This window comes from Cydia strobilella, chromosome 5 (genome assembly GCF_947568885.1).
Source record: "Cydia strobilella chromosome 5, ilCydStro3.1, whole genome shotgun sequence".
NCBI classification, from domain to species: Eukaryota; Metazoa; Arthropoda; class Insecta; order Lepidoptera; family Tortricidae; genus Cydia; species Cydia strobilella.
Genome location: NC_086045.1, coordinates 9781878 through 9802592, shown reverse-complemented (window position 1 = coordinate 9802592; position 20715 = coordinate 9781878). Strand labels below are relative to the sequence as shown.

At 37.3% G+C, this 20715-nt stretch overlaps 2 protein-coding genes across 2 annotated transcripts in view; both read right to left on the bottom strand.

Moving 5' to 3' along the window:
- LOC134741699 (CD151 antigen-like) overlaps positions 1-20715 on the bottom strand; it is a 237029-nt gene that overhangs the window by 27384 nt on the left and 188930 nt on the right. The window contains exon 2 of the mRNA XM_063674577.1: positions 3065-3263. Coding sequence (XP_063530647.1) covers positions 3065-3205 — 141 coding nt within the window. The 5' untranslated portion in view covers positions 3206-3263. The remainder of the gene's footprint in view (positions 1-3064; positions 3264-20715) is intronic.
- LOC134741667 (sorting nexin lst-4) lies at positions 3424-6378 on the bottom strand. Its single transcript, XM_063674531.1, has 2 exons — positions 6260-6378; positions 3424-5564 (listed from the first exon to the last, which is right to left on the bottom strand). The coding sequence occupies exon 2, from the start codon at positions 5547-5549 to the stop codon at positions 3900-3902; it is 1650 nt and encodes a 549-aa protein (XP_063530601.1). The 5' UTR covers positions 5550-5564; positions 6260-6378; the 3' UTR covers positions 3424-3899.

The window sequence follows — 20715 nt, the reverse complement described above, 5'->3', positions numbered from 1 at the left end:
GCATTAGATTTACGCTAATGTGCCGACAAGCATGGTACGAACTGCGCCAAGAAGGTTCAACCGTGTGTTCTGTTCTGTGTGTTCTTAAATACCTACAGAAAGTTCGTTTATTGCTGTTGTGTAACGCTGCGTGTTACATAGGCGAACACTCGCGAACGCGAAGCGGAGCGACGCGGCGCGGCGCGGCGCGGCGCGGCCGGCCCAAGGCGTTCGCGTTCGCAACGAGATCGCCCACATACGAGGGTTGTTTGATAAGTACCCGTTTATGAAAAAAAAAGTCAGTCGTTTTTGTAAATATGCATTTATTTTGCTACGTAGTCACCTTTTAGGTCTTTACATTTGTTCCACCTATATTCAAGGTTCAATAAACCATCCAAAAAGTATGATTTCGGAAAGTCATTAAAATAGGCCTCTGTGGCGGCAATGACTTCTTCATTTGATCGAAATGTCTTACCACCGAGCCATTTTTTTAGGTTGGGAAACAAAAAGAAATCGCATGGGGCCAAATCTGGAGAATACGGGGGGTGAGGCAATAGTTCGTAGCGTAATTGTGTAATTTTGGCCATCACGACCCTGGATGAATGAGCTGGGGCGTTATCGTGATGAAACAGTACTTTTTTCTTCTTTAAATGGGGTCGTTTTTCCTTTAACACAGCGTCAAATTCATCCAATAAATTGGCATAGTACTGCCCTGTTATCGTTCTCCCCTTTTCTAAGTAGTCGATATGTATAATACCCTGCGAATCCCAGAAAACGGTGGCCATGACCTTTCCAGCCGACGGGACGGTTTTTGCCTTCTTTGGGGCAGGTTCACCCGGTAAAATCTACTGCTTTGACTGCTCCTTCATTTCCGGAGTATAGTGGTGAACCCACGTTTCGTCTACGGTCACAAAACGACGCAGAAACTCCTTCGGGTTACGTTGGAACACTGCTAAACACTGCTCCGAAGTAGTCACTCGGTTCCGTTTTTGCTCCTCCGTGAGTAAACGCGGCACCCACCTCGCCGATACTTTCTTCATGCCCAATTTTTCTTCTAATATGTTTTGTACTCGCTCGATTGAAACGTTTACAGCATCAGCGATTTCTCGAAGTTTAATTCGGCGGTCGGCTAATACGATATTTTCAATTTTTTTAACCATATCGTCTGTAGTCACCTCAATTGGGCGGCCTGGGCGATCCTCGTCAAAGACGGTTGTTCTCCCCCGCTTAAACTCATTGTACCAATATCTAACGGTTGTCATAGAAGGAGCACATTCATGGTAAACCGCCTTCATTCTTACTTTTATCTCATCACAGGTTTTTCCTTCCAAAAACAGAAACCTAATTACAGACCGATAATGTTCTTTCTCCATTTTAACAATTTCACGTTCACGCTTCAAATGAAAAAAAAAAAACCAAAGAATGCTGCTTTTTTTTTTAATTTTCCCGCCTCTGAAGAATGGCTTAAAACGGTGGTATACATATTTTCGGCCAGTGATATTAGTACATTTAGAAAACAGCTACTTATCAAACAGCCCTCGTAGGACACTTCTATAGGTACTAAAGGATTATTTAAGGCGCCGTGCCGCGCCGCTTCGCGTTCGCGTGTTGTTCGCCTACGTAGTACGCTGCGTTAGGCAATTCAACGTACATACTTATATAGCCGCATCCTTATCGAATTGCACCAAAATCACTATGAATATATGGTTCAAAATTTGGCTTGGCACCGACTTCAAACATATCAGTTGGTAACGCATATACTTAAACACGGAACCCTAAAAAGGATAATATTTTATTTCATCCTTTTTGAAGTCGGTTTATCTTTTTTTTATAAAAGTTTTTATTTTAAGTTACTCAGGTCGCCGCACCGCAGTGCACCTGTATATTGGGGAATAACGGTCCACGGGTCCATCATATCTATCTAATGGTAATGAGTAATGAAACAATATTTTTCGCTTTTCAGACTGTTTGACGTGGTTTGACTCTAAACATTGCTACGTCGCGTCGAGTTTAACCGCCGAATTACCAATCACATTATCAGATTGTGTGTGTGTGTGTCTGAGTGTGTGTGACAATATTAGGCAAGTGTTCCTTACGATTACGACAGAAAATGAAAGAATTCATTAAGATAACATCACAATAATGTGGTAAACTGTTGGGCAAAAAGTATGTTTGCAATTTCTGCGTGAGATAATAGTGGATGGGGTGTTCACGCAGCAGTTCAAAACTGTTTTTCTTTTTTTAGGATTCTGTACCCAAAGGGTAAAAATGGGACCCTATTACTGCAACTCCGCTGTCCGTCTGTCTGTCTGTCACCAGGCTGTATCTCATGAACCGTGACAGCTAGACAGTTGAAATTTTCACAGATGATGTATTTCTGTTGCCGCTATACAAATACTAAAAAGTACGGAACCCTCGGTGGGCGTGTCCGACTCGCACTTGGCCGGTTTTTTTTCTTTATCTACATAATTAGGTTAAGCCTAACCTCACACGAGTTACCAAGGTAATATCAAGTACCTATCAGTAATTTATCAGAACAAAAATAGAGTCCTGTCGATAATGGGTAGTATTGGGTGTGGGTCACAGTGGGTTATTCTGATTTGAGATAATTTATTAGGTATTGATATACGAAAAGAATTAAAAGTTATGTTAGCTTGTTGTTAATTTCTGTAACACTGGACTTTGGATTGGTGCCAGGATATGAAAGAGCCACTTGCATTATATCGGTACCTATAAATACAACGCTGATTTTCCGTCACCCACAAAAATTTTACTAAATTCGCTCTGAAACTGCCGAAATACACAAGGCTCTTCCTAAACGTGGCTCCTTCATGCTACTTCTCCCCTATGTAGGTACCTAATTATAGTACAATTATTGTGTAGTGTCACACCTAAACGTAGGATTGCTAATCCATATCATGCATACAATATATCTATGTAATGCCAGCACCACACTTCGCTGTATTTGGCAAATATTCGTGTTGCATCCCTTTTGTTTTGTATGTCAAAGGAAAGAGATACAACACGAATATTTGCCAAATAAGGCGAAGTGTGGTGCCAGCATAAATTTTTAAAGTCAACTTACCAAAAATACCACATTGAATATGTGCAGAACACATTTTAGAAAATTTACACTACAGCAGTCTGCATCCCTGGATTTTCGCGGTTTGACTTTCTTCTTTTTGCTTAAGAGTTCAGTTCCGTCTTTCTTCTTCTCTTCTGCCATGATTACTGGTCAGTACCGGCGCCCTCACCGTCGACTGCACATGGTCTCGTCTGTTCACCTGAAAAAAGGAGACATCATTATTATTTAGGTATCAGTAACCAAATATAAAATTTTTGTTCATTAAATTTACATACTTACTAGAATGATTCGAGGTAGGTACAAGAATTTCTATGGCCTTCGTAAAGTAAGCCTTATTGGAGGAGACATTAACACAAGAGTGAACAAATTACATTTTTATTAGAACCCTTTATTATCTTACAAATGGAATGGGATATAATACAATACTTATTCTAAATTAGATACAAAATATGTCTCAAAATAATTGATTCGTAGCAATTCAGTACAGTATGAAATTGGTATACATAAATTGATAAAAAATATCATATCACAAATTATTGATATAAAATAATTAATTTTAATAGTTATATATACAAAAAACTCAATTGATTTACCATACAGATATTATATGTAGTTAGTTCAGTCCACAATTGCATCACATTCAATACATTATAAATTCATTAATTCACTTAATTTTAATTTCGCACCATTTCTATGGATTATCCATAACAAATGCATCTCTACAAACATTTAATACTTGTAGTTTGTATTCTATATTATTAATTAACAGAATTACAAAGTTCTTAGAACTTTATATACCTATGCAATTGTTTTTACGTTCAACCCAAGAATGATCCTAATCATCAAAGTGCTGCAATGTGCTCTCTAACTTGTCAACAATCTTTTTGTAAAATGTGATCTGTTGTGTTAAGAATTTTTGCATTGTGGCCTTCAAGTCTATTGTCCTTTCCGCTTTAAAATGATTGATCTCGGCAAGAAGCGCATATGAAATAACATCAGTTCTTCTTAATACTTCATTGAGTTGCGCAACTTCCATTTTGTGTTCTGCAGTAAGTTTTTCGCATTCACGTTTCTTTGCGACCGCTCCCTTGTGATTGGCTAACGCATCCGGAAAGCTGCCGACGATGCCTTTGTACAAGTGGAATTTATCACCTAATGGGTCCCAATCATATTTAGGTTGCTCATCATACATTCTACCAATCTCTATATAAGCTCCGCCCGTCAACTTTATAGCAGATGTCAGTTTGGAGGTGGAAACTACTGATCCTTCATCCAAACTAAGTGCATTACCCAAATTGTAAAATGCTTCTCCCACTTTCTGACAATCAATCTTATACTGACTCTGGAATTTTTTGCTTTGTGCAACACTCATATTTGTTAGAAATTTGACAGAGGAATCCATACTAGCAAAAAAAGTGTAGGACTGTTCTGTTATCTGGTCTACTTGGGACTGTAACAAAGCTTTTTCTGGGACGACTAGTGATATGCAGTAATTAAGGCCTATCAAAATATCTTTCTCTGCCTGCCTTTTGCCAGCTTTCCAGCGCTTCTCATCGGTGCATGTGAGGAAGTGTTGCCAGACTTCACATTTTGAGAGCACAGGATGCTTGCACATCCAGTCTACAAACTCTTGTAGCTGTACTCTTCTACGCTCAATTAGCTGCTCATCATACCTGCCAGAGATCTGCTTGTCAGGCAGAGGTGGGATAGGGATGAGTGTGAACTTCTCCTGCAATCTTTCATGAAGCCAGTCAAAGTGTTTGTACCTTCTGGAAACTTGGATATTATTAAATGAAGGAGTTAATTGGTATGCAATGAAACTTTTTATTCCTTTGAATTTTGACTCCTTTTTTGGAGAAGCCACAGTGACATAGTAGGGTTGAGTGATAGGAGACCACACATATCCTTCTTCGTTTTGCACTATGTATACCTTTTCTGAGTCAGGCACTTCCACATTAAGGGTCGCCAGGAGGTAGCTTTCGCCACTAACTTTTGATGATGGAGCAAATTTATTTTTTCTTACGGTTCCTACTGTTGAGCTGAAGGTAGATGCAGTGTCATCAATATTCTGATTGTACTCATTAATGGGCATGCCAGGAAGAGGTGCCAGGGGCGTCTGATGGTTATACTGTTTCTGTTGCTGTGCACTAGGACCAATTTCAGAGTATGTATCATCATCCCAGTCATCATCCCAACCATCTTCTTGTGAAGGGTTGCGTTGGTAGTTAGTGTCACTCCACTCATCATTTGCTTGGTCATACCTTGGTGCAGCTGGAGCTGTTTTAGTTTGTGTGGATACTGGGTCATCCAACTTTTTCACATAAGCGGCAGGAAAGAGGCCTGTCTGACCATGAGCATTCTGGCCTTCCCACCAGCCTTCACCAATTTCAGTGTTCAGCAGTGTCAGCACTTCTCCCGCGGTGATGGTCATCTCAGTGGTGCCTGGTTCACCAGTGAAGTCATATAATGCTTGTACATGGGCCATGTTAAATCTGCTTACCTACAACAATTTTGAAAGAGATTATTGCATCAAATCCTAAGTACATCAAACAGTTGAGACTCACATGCTTAGTCAGATACATGTATACACTATCTTATCAGTGTTATCTAGAAAAGTAGGAAGTATGCACATATTGTGATAAACATATCTTAGCATGGATATGGTGGATGTGGGAGCGAGTTGGAAATATAAATTAGGGCGTCGTTGTGCGCGCGGCGGAGGGGCGGCCTGACACATTTTCATAACTATCCCAATTAAGCAGATCACATAACCAATACTACTACACCCAATAAAACAACTAAACTATGACTTAGAGAAGTGGGCTAATGAGATTCTAAAACGCTTTCTTTTATGCATAAACACAATAACAGAGGGAACAACCAAATAATAGCGTTAAGTTCAACCTTATTGTGATGTCAATGCGTAACATTAATCGTAGCTACCAACTACGCCACTGCGCTGCGTCGAAGGAAGTCAGTGCGCTTATATATCACCTATTATTGTAATATCTTTAGAAAAGAAATAGAACAAAGCAAGATAACGTATTTTTGTAATGAAAATCAATGACGTGAATGTGTCACTAAAGAGCAGTACGAAATGAAATCAATAGTTTCTCATAATGCAAACGATACACATATTCACATTCACATACAGCCACACGCATATTTACACCAATAATAAACTCTTTTACTTACTTTTATTCACTTTATACTGATTAATTTCAAGGCGGATACACTGAATGTACAGTCATCGGATTGACAGATTCCGATTTCCGAAGAACTTGTTTTTTGACGTAGGGCGTTCTTGATTCTCGATTATGTGGCAGGTCCATGGCAGGTCAGATTAAAGTACAGGTTCCTATTGGTGGATGCTTGCTATAATTTCAAAACCACCAATAGGAAGCCACGTTTTGTAATAACTGCCATATTTATTAGAATCTAGATCTAGAATACGACATAATATAATAAACTTATACAGATAATTTATGGATAATTTAATAAAACGAATAACAGTTAGGTTTAACTTCATTTAACAAAAGCAAATTAGACTCACGTATTGTGAGCAAGGAGAACATGATGAGAACCTACTTAGTTACGTTAGGGTTCAAAACATAACCGTGAGATGGCGCTTTGTTCAAAACACGTTAGTTACATTGTAAAGTTGTAGATGGTTCTGCTTTGTCACTGAAATTCCTGAAATTTCATAATTCATTTATTATATTTTTGTTGCTTCTAAACAAAGAGGATATAATAGGATAGAGCAGTACTGTCATAGTAAGTTTTGTAGCCACAGTAAATTCACTGCCATCTATCGACACAACATTAAAACTAAAAATGAAGATGTATAAAAATACCATAATATGTATTTATATATGGAAAAATGTTTTTTTATTTTATTTGCGTTAATAATTTTTATGATTTTGAGCCATGTTCTTTCACTGATATGCGTTAAAATTGTAAAATAACAAACGAAACCGTCATCTCCATCTATTCGAGAGTAGGCCAAAGGTAGTGGCGCCATCTGTTCGAGAATCACATTTTCTTGATTTTCGAGGCACCTTTTTTCCTTCGACTGTATCCACCTATTACGGAGTTATATCTATCTTTCTTTGCTTCTAAATATTGTCAGGCCAGGAAATGAATACTCAAAACAAGTTATAGAGGGAAATGCTTAGAACATAATTTTTGACTTTGTAGCTTTGTTTGGACTAGACCACTTATACAAAATGAAAATTGATCTAATTTGTTATAAGTTTTGTTCAGTCAAGTTTTTCGATATCTTGTATAGTTTTTGAGATATCCGCTCTTGAAGGTTTATTTAGGGCTCTCAAAGTAGGTTCCGCCAGCCGAGTTTCTGAAAATTCGTACAGCTTTTTTAGATCACTATACGGTTGCCAAAAATTTTAATAGCAATAATGAGGCCTTTCTCTACTAACTTCATCTTGCTTCATCGATTCGAAACCAGATTTCTTGACTTTCGCTCGATAGTAAAAGATCACGGACATGGGTCTAAAACGCACCTTAAAAATGTTGTAGGTACTATATTAAGACTATATTTTTTCTAACAATAAATTAAAATTCAAAAACATGATATCTTGCTCACGCTTATACTATAGTGAGAGGGAGATAAGAACCTGAACCCACGGGGCCTTAAGTAAATAAATAAGTAATTAGAGGTAATTTTTTTGCAATCTTTCTCAGTAAAGCTATGTTTTACACTAAACAATAATGTGCCTACCTACAGTTGGTAATGCAACTAAATTCTGTGTGAGCTTTTGTTAGTTCAAAGTATTTTCCTCATTTGCCTAATTTTTAAAGCGCTAACGAACGAATGCCTAATGAAGGCTGAGGGATCGCCTAATGAGAAGATGAATAATTTATTATCTGTGTAGAAACATCCAAATGACTTGAAAAAAGTATTACGAATCGAGTGAGGGAATCTAATAAAGTACTTATGGGTACATAAGTACCTCTACAAGTACATACATGCGACAAGTTTATATTGAAACACAGTAGTTTATACAGGGATATAAAATATAAACAAACGGCTTGACGAACTCAGTACCTAATTGACAAGTAAATAATACGGAGTTTTCGGCGCCCCAGGTAAAATTAATCCTCCCGAGAATCACGCGAGATCCACCTTCATTCCCGACATCGTATACACTGTTCGGTGACCATAAAGAAGTGGAATCTCAAAGCCTCAGAGAACCCTTAGAGAAGCCGTTATATACGCGTCGAGCACAAGGCTTAGTCGAGAGCCCCGAGCGACGCGTCGAATAACTCTCGCGGCCAAGATTTACGCGGCACACTAAACCCTCTGCTCATTTAAAATTCACACAAAGGCCAGACTTTAATTAGTTTTCTTTATACGCAGAACTGAAATTAGATTCTGACCAACTTTGTATTTACGAGTAGATATTATCTCAACTTAACAAAAGAGTTTTTAAAGCGGAACTGCAAACGCATCGGCGCAAATTTAATCCCCGATGGAAATTGAGATTTTCATTCAACGTTTTCCTTTATGCGGAGATGCCGGAGATATGCGGCAAAATCTCCGTTAGCGGTCATAAATAATTTCACAAGAGATTTGTGGATGCTGACGTTGAAATTTCTAACACCACCAGCCGAAATCGTTTGGTCTAAATTGAACTGGTGTAATGGACCATTAGGTTGGAGCGTCCGCATTTGGCAACCGCTGTCTCTTGAACGTAGTTCGACGGGGTTTGTGACTGCTGCATTAAGCACAGAATAAATAATAGTACTAGTAAGTACAGAAGATTCACTCTCTAACACAACGCGTCTATTACGACAGATATGGCTGCTAGGTGGCGCAAGCGCGATCAGGCGTCCGTTCCGTAGCGGTGCGCGGCAACTACTATGGCTAGACACCAAAATTGGTGTGGGCCGCATGTATTCGTAGATTTCAAACAGTCCCCTTTCGGCTTATCCTTTGTCTATTGTTAAATGAAACCGCACGTGCTACTTACTAGCATAAAAAAATGGTATGGCCGTTTTAACCGGTTATTCAATTACCACTCTATGGAGATTGCAATAAGGTTTAAAATGAACTAATGGGAAAACATATTCCTTAGCTGTGTGGTCTTTGCGGTTACTGAGTGCCGGCAAGTCGAACGCTACAGAACCAGTCTAAAATGTGTCATCGATATGCGTAACAAAGGCGCGTTATCGGAGAGCGCACTTACACTGGTTTTTTTAGCGTTGGACTAGCCCGCGCTCGCCACGATGCACGAACCAGGTAAAGGACAGGGACGGATTGCGATTAAAACATTTTGATGGATTCATGACAAGTATGTATTTACATATTTAAAACAAACAATAATAACATTTTTTTACTATTCAGTTAAATAATAACATTAGGTAATAATCCGTTTTACAAATAATCAACTATTTAAATATTCCTCTCTAATGTTACAGACTAAAAACTAAAACTATATTTAACAAAATTAATACATACATGCCCTTTTTAAACAATATCGGCTTTTTTACAATATATAGGTATTACAGACAAATTTTTAATAAACTAAAATAACGTTTTTATATACAATGTAAATAATAAACATGTGTTATTATTGTTTGTTTTAAATATGTAAATACATACTTGTCATGAATCCATCAAAATGTTTTAATCGCAATCCGTCCCTGTCCTTTACCTGGTTCGTGCATCGTGGCGAGCGCGGGCTAGTCCAACGCTAAAAAAACCAGTGTAAGTGCGCTCTCCGATAACGCGCCTTTGTTACGCATATCGATGACACATTTTAGACTGGTTCTGTAGCGTTAGACTTGCCGGCACTCAGTAACCGCAAAGACCACACAGCTAAGGAATATGTTTTCCCATTAGTTCATTTTAAACCTTATTGCAATCTCCATAGAGTGGTATTTGAATAACCGGTTAAAACGGCCATACCATTTTTTTATGCTAGTAAGTAGCACGTGCGGTTTCATTTAACAATAGACAAAGGATAAGCCGAAAGGGGACTGTTTGAAATCTACGAACTATACTTGTTAGCGATGCGACGACCGGGAAGCTCGCGGTTCTCCATACAAACCAAAAATAGATTTGATACAAACGTAAAGCCTGACCAGTAATGCCAGTAATATATGATCATTGTCAAGAGGGCGCTGTTGTTGTGCATGCATGTTGTGACAGTTCAGTATAGTATGAAAAAATTAGTTCCAGTGAAATTCCGCAACATGGCGCGTGATCGTATATTCCTGGTCAGGCTTTAGTTACGCTCTCATTTTATAACGACTAGCTAGATTGCTCTGAAATTTTGTACTTACAAATCTTGCAATAGGATAAGGTATAATATAATTAGTTTATGTAGCTTCAGATACCATAGTAAAAAAATACAGCGAATTTAAATTTTCATACAAAACTAATTTCAGACCTAGATATACCTCATGTCATTGTATGTGCAAAGTTTCATTACAATCCAACACGTAGTTTTAAAATGAGAGCGGAACTTCGTTTGTATGGGAACTATGGGAAGGTGCAATTTGGCCGAGCTAGCCGGGGACTCTAAAGGTGACTGTCCATTTATAACTGCCGCTGCACTGCAGTTGCGACGTTACGCGGTGCCGCACTACTGTAGCAGCACGACTGCGGCTGTTGCGGCGTGCAGTCGCGACAGCGTTCGTTGATGGACATTGACAAAGAGAATTGATTGTAATACAGAGGTAAGTAAGTAAGTAAGTAAATATGTATTCTTTATTGCTCCAATAATTATACATTTTACATACATGTAAAACTACAAAGAAATTTTAAAGAAAACAGAACCAGGTAACAACAGGCGGTCTTATCGCTAAAAAGCGATCTCTTCCAGACAACCTTTGGGTAGCAGAAAATGTAGAACATATAAAAATCAACAGGTAGTGCAAGGAGCTACGTAGGGAGACTATTTAACACAAACACACATACCACATACTACTTATACAAAAGTATTAAAACAAAACCTAACACACAAATAAATATTCAATTGACAGTCAGAGTTACCACAAAATGTATGGAGCTGTACAGCACTATCTCGTTTACCTTTCAAATTCGAAGCACGAAACTGTCTTAGATTTTACACATCTTACTCAATCAATGTATCTTTGGCATTATCTATGCTTTTGATACTGCTTATAGGATGGCAGTCTTTCCCTAACAACAGCAGCTTTCGAATTTTAAATTGATAGTAGAAAGATGCACTGCAAGTTTGATTGACGAAATATAATGTGCACCGATCTCTCGAACAACTTTTGTATGGCTAATCGGTACAAATTATATCTCGTCCATCTTCTCGTCATCTTTCTCCGATCAATAAATAAGTTAAAAGAACTTGTTTATTTGCAGAAACAATTACAATATTCACGAAATGGTGACAAGAAAATCCCTTTTTTTATTGCTTCAATCCCGACCACGAGGAAAGTAACATGGACACTTTAATTAGTTTCTTTCAAAAAGTTATAATTATTGCCATAAGGGCTATTTAGATCTGCAAATATCACCAAACTCCGTTTGCAATGACAAACGGACATTTCAAACGGAAACGGAAACGGTTTGCGATGACATTATAAGCCAAGTAAAAGTTTATCACTTAGGTACCTTGCGAAGAGATATGGAGGGATTAGATTCGGCACCAAATATAATGACCACCAAAAAATACTCTGGTACCCTAAATAAAGAAATCGCTTTCACAAAAAAAAACTAAATCAAAAATATAAGGTCTAAAATTACAAAACTACCACCTTTTTAAATCACGACTGCACTTCAAATTGTATTCAAATACCAAAAATCATGAATGATCACCAAATATAATTAATGATCACCAAATCTTGAAGAGCAAATTAATGCGATATTTTCACTTAAATAAACCACTATGATTACCAAAAATGTATACATATTACCAAATAAAGTAAAATGATGCCAAAATTACTAGCCCCTCCCGCTCAATCCCCCGTGCACCTCACCGCACGCGCCGCGCTCGCCTGACCCAGTCCTTAATTCAGTCACGCGCCACGCATACAGAAAAGAAATGCTACTAGAGAAGTGGGTAAGGTTAGGTTAGAACTGCGATCGTCACAGAAACGAAATGCTACCAGATAATTGCGTTAGGTTAGGTTAGAACTGCGACCCTTACAGAAAAGAAGTGCTACAAGAAAAGTGGGTTAGGTTAGGTTAGAACTGCGACCCTTACAGAAACGAAATGCTACAAGAAAAGTGGGTTATGTTAGAACTGTGACCCTTACAGAAACGAAATGCTACTAGAAAAAAGTGGATTAATTAATTTGATGGAATAACAAGATGATAAATATTTGCACATTTTTAACCGACTTCAAGTAATTTGCTTTAATAGGATAGCAAAATTAAAAAATTTGGTTATAATTTCACATTAAAATGGAGGTCTAATTTTGGTAATCATTTACTATTTTTGGGTTTACAATGATTAGTTTGGAGTCATTTGCTTTAATAGGATAACAAGATTAAAAAATTTGGTTATAATTTCACATTAAAATGGAGTTCTAAATTTGGTGATCGTTTACAATTTTTGGGTTAAAAATGATTATTTTGCTGTTATTTGTTTTAAAAGGATAAAAATATGGTTCAAATTTGGGAATCATTTCTCATTAAGTAGTTCTTATTTTGGTGATCATTCATTATTTTTGGTGGTAAAAACGAATTTTTTGGTGTTAAATTTGACTAAATCTGGTGATCTGTTAAATACATGCCATTAGATGCTTTGAACTTTTAATTCACTTTCATATTCTCTCACTTCCGTGAGACGAGGTAATACGAGTAATTCCGATATTTTAGCTGAAGAAGCAAAGATATAATAGGTATATCAGTAGCTACTGCGGTGATCTTTAGGCCCAAGATACACTCGTAAGTTTTACTTACGTAAAAATTTAGGGACCCAGCTATACTGCAGGAAAAATGGTACCATTTACTTTTATTCGAAAAATCATCAACTTTTGGGTTATTTAGACTCAGAATCACGAGTAGGTACTATTGAATGAGACAAAGAAAAAAAGTGTCCCCAGTTTTCATATAAATTTTGGGTTTCAGTTTTGTAAGTCCATACAAAATGTATGTGAAAATGTGTTACAAAACTGACATTTTTATGGGGACATTTTTTTTCTTTTTAAATCGATAGTCCTCGTGATTCTGAGTAGGAATAACCCAAAAGTTGATGGATTTTCGAAAAAAAGTAAATGGTACACTTTTAAGTGTAAATGCCCAAATACAAAGAGTTGACTTGAGGAATTCAAGATTATAGGTAAGCACAGAAAAAAAGGTTTCAGATTTTCGAACATATTGTTTGCTGAACAATAAATGTTTCTGATTTCTAAATTGTGTAGGTAGTATATAAACGATTTGACCCTTTTCCACTCTGCAGTTATCGAAATGATTAATGAATGATTCCGGTGACTTTGACAGATGGCACAGTAGGTACACTATTGTCTCGAATGCTATCCATCCTCTTCTGGAAAAACACTTATCGGGGATTCTTTCAGAAAAGCTGTATGTATTTTAACTCGTACCCTTCCTATTTCGACTATCAGTAGTCAGGTTAATAGCGAATTGGCGGAAGTGAGATTTCTCGAAATGAAAGGGCAAGATTTTCCTTCAAGAGGTTTAATTTGCATAAGTAGCTTAATCAACAAAAGACATTTTATGGTAAATGTTGCCGCGCCCACGGTTCCGGTTGGGATGATGACATTCTCATTGATTTCTTATTTTGTGCGCGGTTCGCGACTTTGAGACTTATTCTGATTGTAATAACTGGTTATGAATTTGATCAGCATTTGTTTTTTATATGATCTGTCAACAGTGATGTTTGGTTGAAATGACACTGACAGTCATAAGATCATATCCATTACAAATCCAGTTCAAATTCATAACCAGTTATTGCAATCAGAATAAGCTTTTTTGTTTGTTATAAAGTTTCTGTTATATTTTGTTCTCGGGCCAGTGTTAAAATAATGTAATTGGGTTTTAACTTTTTCAGGTGGAAACGACCTATGAAACATGAATTCACTAAATTCACGCAACCTACTTATTTTCCCTTCAACTATAAATAATATTGTCAATTCAACACAAGGTATGTATTGTTTCGCGGTGAACATGACCAAAATGAATTACAATAACTCATTTTATTCAAAAATACTCACACAGTTGCAATTTAAGATACATTATTTTGATATAATTAAATTTTGAGTGAATATAGTAGGCGCCGGTTTCACTTTATAATTTATTATTGGTTTACGACAGCCAACGTGCCACAATGATCCCATTTAGCAAAATAATCTATGTATAATATATAAATATAATTGAAATAGTTGAGGTAGACATTAAATCATTGTAATGATTTCCTATCCCTCAGTACCGGACTCAGTAGTAGTCCCGTAATACCGGACAGTTAATTATTTTTTTGTCGGTTGTATTTTGAACCTATGACATAGAAGAACGGGCAAGGAAAAATTTAAGAGAAGAAAAAAAAAAGTTTGAAAAAGAAGTTGTGAAGGAAGTGAAAATTTCATATATAAAGGAAAGCAAGCTAACATTTAAAACGTAAAGAAAAAGGTGAAGCTGAGGGGAAACTTAATAAACAAGTGAAGAGCGACGTTAAAAATGAAGGAAAAACAGCTAGCAGCCATTGGTTGATGGAGCCCTTAGTATGTTTAGACCATGACAAAGACTGTATACAGTGCTCCAGTTGCCATTGGTGGGCGCAGGAAGCCTGTGCTTGACATTCAGAAGATTATATTTGTGGTCGGTGTCAAATGTTTTTAAACCGTCCGGTGCTAAGGGATTTGAAATATATTCGGTCCGGTACTAGGGTGCCTCTTGCAAAGAATGAGTTTTTTTCACTAAAGTTTACTTTTCGTTTTTGAATTAGTTTATGTAGAAGTTGCATTTGTATTATTTTATTTTGATTCTAAAGTTTGTTGATTAAAGTAATTCATAAATATATATTTTATCAAATACTTTTTTATTTTCTTTAAAAAGGCTTAGGTGTCTGCCACTCGGGGACTTCCCCTAGCCTATTATCGGTTTTGTAATTCCGCCGAAGATTTAAAAGGCTAATATAAAGTGACGTTGATTTCCATTTTGGTTTTGACAGCTTGAGTCCGAATGTTAAGCGGAAGGATTTTATGAATTATTCAATAACGAATTCCATCCCGCTCATTAATTTACTCCTTTACTTTTCAACGACTTCAATGAAAGAGATTTTTATACGTTCAGGTTATTGGTTTACAGTTATTATGCCCATGGTATTTAATTTCGTGAAGCTTTTTCCACTGGCTGTGATGTTGTTATGTGATTTAAAATATGTAGGTACGTTTTGTAAAAATGAATCGGTTCTTTATGACCAAAAAGCTATCATGTTGAGTAGAGGGTCGTTTTACAATATTTCTATAGGTAGATGTTTTTCGAACCCGGCAGTGTGTTTTTATTACTCTAGCAAAAATACATAGAGCTCCCTCGAAGCTCATGTTCTACGACCAAATACAATTTTATTATCCCTTTAGATTCTTTCGATTGAGCTTAAGGTACGTCCTACGTACCTATCTGAGTTTTGTGTTTTTTCAATCACTCGGCAAACCAATTGGATTTATTGGAGCTCACAAAACTTAATGAGGTATAAGGAGCCTACATGAAATAAATAAAAAATGAAACGCCCAGAAAGCAATAGAACCTACTTAGGTGGTACGAGCAATTGAAATAATAAAATATTGACGAAAGATTACACTTTCTTATTTCACCTCAAAAACATACGATATACGATACGATCATTCATTGATAAAAAATATTTTTACATGTCATAATGTCTTAATACTTACTGTACTTAAAAGTTATTACAATATTCATTATTCGAAAATTATTTGGTTAACTAACCAGTTTCTATTTATCATAACTCATAAGTGATAAGGATATAGTGGTAATCACATCATCATCATATCATCCTGTCCTGGCCGGTTTCAGCCACGGCGACTGGGTTTGTACTGGCTAGTGAGAGCAACGGTCGTGAGCTCTCAGGTGACTGACGTAGCCTATCTTTGCAGTGAATGTACGGCCACACTCACCGCAGGTCAGCACCCCTCCGACAAAATAGTGGTAATACCACTGTGGTAGACTAACCAAGTGCCGAGCCGGTCAGGATCACCTAATTACGCAGACGCACCCACCACGAACAAAATTGCGAGAATAGTCATTTATTTAGAGGCCTCAGACAAAACTACACTTCGTCGGTGATTGCCTTTGCTTTTTGAATCCGCATGTATAACACGTCTTTCAAACATTGCAACATAAGTTTCCAAAGTTGCATTGAGCAGCGCTACGCTGAGTCGCGGCTTAATTGAGTGCACTCCGAACCGAAGTTTACAAGTTGAGCGTGGGTGCAAGCCGTGCAAGTTTACAGCCGGGCCGTGGCGCCATTTAGGTATTTGGAACCTTGTAACAAATAGGGGATATTACTGCAATGTTCTGCCACCAGAGTGCAGAACTAGCCTTTTTAGTAAACCATACAGTAATTTATACATACTGTACACAAACTGTACCTTTAATAGGTTTTTGACAAGTTTTCAGAGATAATAAAATATGACATTTATGCATCAAGGCGGTTTGTTTACAGAGGACCTACCGGGAAACGCGATTCCGAAATTTTGCTATCTGCCTATTTATCGCTTGAATATGCAAGAGTGACAGAAATGTTAGATAACGAAATTTCGATTTTCTTGTTTCGCGATAGACCCTCAGATTGTGGTAGTGGCGCCACCTACGCTAAGATTTGCGTAATATTCCCTATTGCTTGACGGTAGAGTCAATGATCTGTAAAGATGTAAGAAAGACTAACATAGATACGATTTAAATATGTATGTATGTAAGTCAGAAGACGTGGCATCTTGTTTTTCTCATGCAAGCATGGCGCATTGAACGATAGTTAATGTGACCGCTGAACGGATCTTTTTCTATTCGCAATAAAGTAGGTATCATAGACACTTGAAGTTTATATATTCGTAGTTATATGGCGGCCATGGTTCATGTCAGAGTCAGAGCGTAAGCATAAATTTTAGGTCTGTGGAGCGGCCAGAATTAATGTGAAATTGGGTCCAAGTGCAGGTGCACAGATTAATAAATAGTTACTACGTAACAGATACATCATTCCCATACAAAAGCCAAAATACCTACGCTATAATAGCCTACAAAATCTTAATAATAATACCTGCTGCTCAGGACGAGAAGAAATGTACCATAAGTACGCGCACTAAGAGTCGAGACTGCCTTGCTCGCCGTGCGAGTCACGTGCCAACGCGTCATCGTAAGAATGCGCTAGGGTTGTACTGTTACTTATGCTATTAAGGGGCCCACTGACTGTCAGTCCGCCGGACGATATCGGCCTGTCAGTTGTTCGGAACTGTCAAATTTTTGTTCTAACTGACAGGCCGATATCGTCCGGCGGACTGATAGTCAGTGGGCTCCTTTATTGTAATAAAACGAATGTCGCGAATCAACCATATTTTTTATTAGTCAATCAAATATTTAAAAACAACACTTATAAACTTACTTAAAAACTCCTTAATTTACGATTTACCTACTTATGTTCAAAGAAATAAATGGTGACAAAATTCATAAAGATAGATTTAAAATGCTACTCACCTTTCTTTGTCTCTCGGAAATGAAAAAAACAACAAATTTTCCTTTGTTTTTTGACCTTTACACCCATCTACTGCACAATAATTAAGTGGTTTCGGCATTTCGAAGCGTAGGCGCGGGAAACGTGCGGTGCGAGCGCTCAGGCGGGCGTTCGCGTTCGGCGGCCCTCTGTCGGTTGTATCGTCGACGATACGCCGAGCGGTAGGCATATAGCGCGTGACCTTGAGCGAGTGAAGGAGGCCTGGCAGGTGACATTTTGAGACTAAGCAAGTGGAATGATAAAATGATTAAAGACGGATAAATTAAATAGTAATATAGATAGTTAAAAGTACGGAGACAAGAATTCTAAATGGCACTGACAGGCGTCGATTATTGTTGTATGTGTGTTGTCTCCTTATTGCGCATTTACCTATAAATTTAATCAGCAGGTGTATTAAAGATTAAAGTTTCGCATATGTCACTTTTTGCCAGCGATAGTAAAAATACGTGACGTGCGCTGTGTTATGTGCCATATACCATAACATACCTGCAGCTCATGTACCAGAAGCTGTTTTCTGAAAAGTCATCGGTTTTTATGGACCTCGAGAATACTGACAGAGCTACGAAGATAACGAGAATTTAATTTTCATTTCTAACTTCGGATCAGAAAACAGCTTTTCAAGTTTATTTCACAACCCTGGCTCCGTGACAAGTTTAAAAGCGGTAAATTGCTATAAAATTGTAAAGAAAATGCTACAATTTGCATCTGCCGCTGTCAAACCTAGATTTTTCTTTTGTGTCGATTTAATTCATCTCGGACGACTTTCCAGGGCAATAGCAATAAGTAAATCTAAATGGAGTACGGCAATGGCATTTTTTCGACATTCTACGGCAGTATCAAAATTGTTATAGCACTATTTATTATTTTTTTGGCATTTGTACGGCACCTTTCCAAAATTTGTATGGCACTGTGTTGACATTGGTATGCCACATTCGACATTTGTATGGTCAAAGTAGCCGTACAAATGTTGCCATACAAATGTCGACAAAAATGTTTTTGGCCATCTTTCGTACATTATGTACCCGATTCACGTATTAGTTATTAGTTATTAATCACAATATTCTACACCATATCGCCAATTGTTATTACAACGAAACACATTTTATGTCAATTGTATATCAATAAATAAGAGCCCATACAAATGTCTTAGTGACCGTACCAAAATAAGTCGTTCAAGAAAATTTAATGTTCTTCGATCAAAAATACCATAATTGCGTTCACTATCACCGTTGGAGATCGAAGCCCAGGTAATGTACTATTGTATCATACATTAAAAGGTAATGGTAGATCAATAGACAATCGATTTAGGGAGGTATCCTTGAGTCATAACAAAAACAATGCCGCGCGGGACAACCACAAAAAGGCTTTCCTGGTTTTTATAAATAACGCATTATTTTTTTATTAATAACTAGATCTATTCTCTAAATAATTCTATACTTAAGGGTATCAATTAAGTATTTAATTTGTTTGATTTTTTTGCCGAGCCAAACTGCACGTGGGACACGCGAAATAGCGATAGATTTCGCCGTTATCAGGGTTTTAAATGCGATTTTATCACAAATAATATTTAAGGAACATTAGTATATTTTTTTATTATTTAGTTTGTAACATATATAATGATTATAATGAAAATATACCCATAGCAATACTATTCGTTCAATGTATTTGGAATGCACAGCAAAAAATGCTAATTTGAAAATTGACCCTTTTATTAATTCAATGAGTAAAAAAGTTTTCATAAATAATCTGTTATTTAAATTGAAGCGTTGAGGCGAAATATCCGGGCATTGTTAAGCGGGGAGCGTTCGATAAATCGCTTAAAAAAATCACTCGTCAGGCTCGAGCCTTCTACGAGCTCTTATATTCGGGCACTCAGGATTCTCGGACGGAGATTGATGAGAAAAATAATCATTTCGTGATTGTCTTATAACTAATAATGCGGAGTTTGATGAAGCTCTGCTAATTGATTTTATAATAATCGCTGCCAGTCTTCAAAATGAATTCGGCATAATTTATGGACGGTTATTGAAACCTCCAGTTTTTAAGTTGTTTCAGAAAAACTTGACTTGATAAGTTAAGCTAGAGATTTTATAAGATTGAGATTTAGTTCAAGATGTCATTAGTTGTAAATATGGTAGGTACAGCCAGTAACAGTTGTAGCGGATGGAACAACAATTTACACATAGACATTTTGCGTTCAAATTTATCACACTAAGTGCCAGTTGCACCATCCGCACTTAACAGACTGATCAACGTCAACCGGCGCACCGCGGCGGTTTACTATGAAACTTTCCATACAATGAAATTTAGCGAACTCTTTAACGATCACAAACAGTTGGTGCAACCGACCCTAATTGTTCTACATCTAGAGAGATAACGTGGATGCCTCTTTTTGTAAACCTATTTATCAGAGAATTTTTCAACTACTATTAGTTATGTTATCACTATTAGTCTTAGGGCCGGTTGCACCAAACCGTCGGTCGCTAAATTTTATTGTATGGGAATTTGCAGTTCGGTGCTCAGTGATGTTGATCAGTCTGTCAAGTGTGATTGGTGCAACTGGCACTTAGAATGCACGTAATCGCTTAACAATGTTCAATATATCTTATGTACAAAGCATACGCCAGCAGCTTAGGTTTTAGTTATTTTAAACTGTTTCGTCGTCAAAATGAAAACCATAGAAACGACTGGCACGGTTATTGAGATTGCAATGCAACCCGTTTAACATGTTGTATGACATGACTTGACATTGTAATCCCGCCCGGACCCGGATCACGAGTTTGGCTGCGACTCGAGAAACGTGGCATCCAGGGTTACAACTTCTTCCCTGCACGACAGGTAGAATATAATAGAATATCTTTATTGCTCTCATGTTGGTTGGTGTACAGGTACTCTATGTACAATAGTTACATTACAACATGTTACCCTAAAAGGGTATTGCAATTA

Excerpts from the sequence above, each read along its gene's own strand:
- LOC134741667 (XM_063674531.1), bottom strand. The coding sequence starts at position 5,549 with ATGGCCCATGTACAAGCATTATATGACTTCACTGGTGAACCAGGCACC.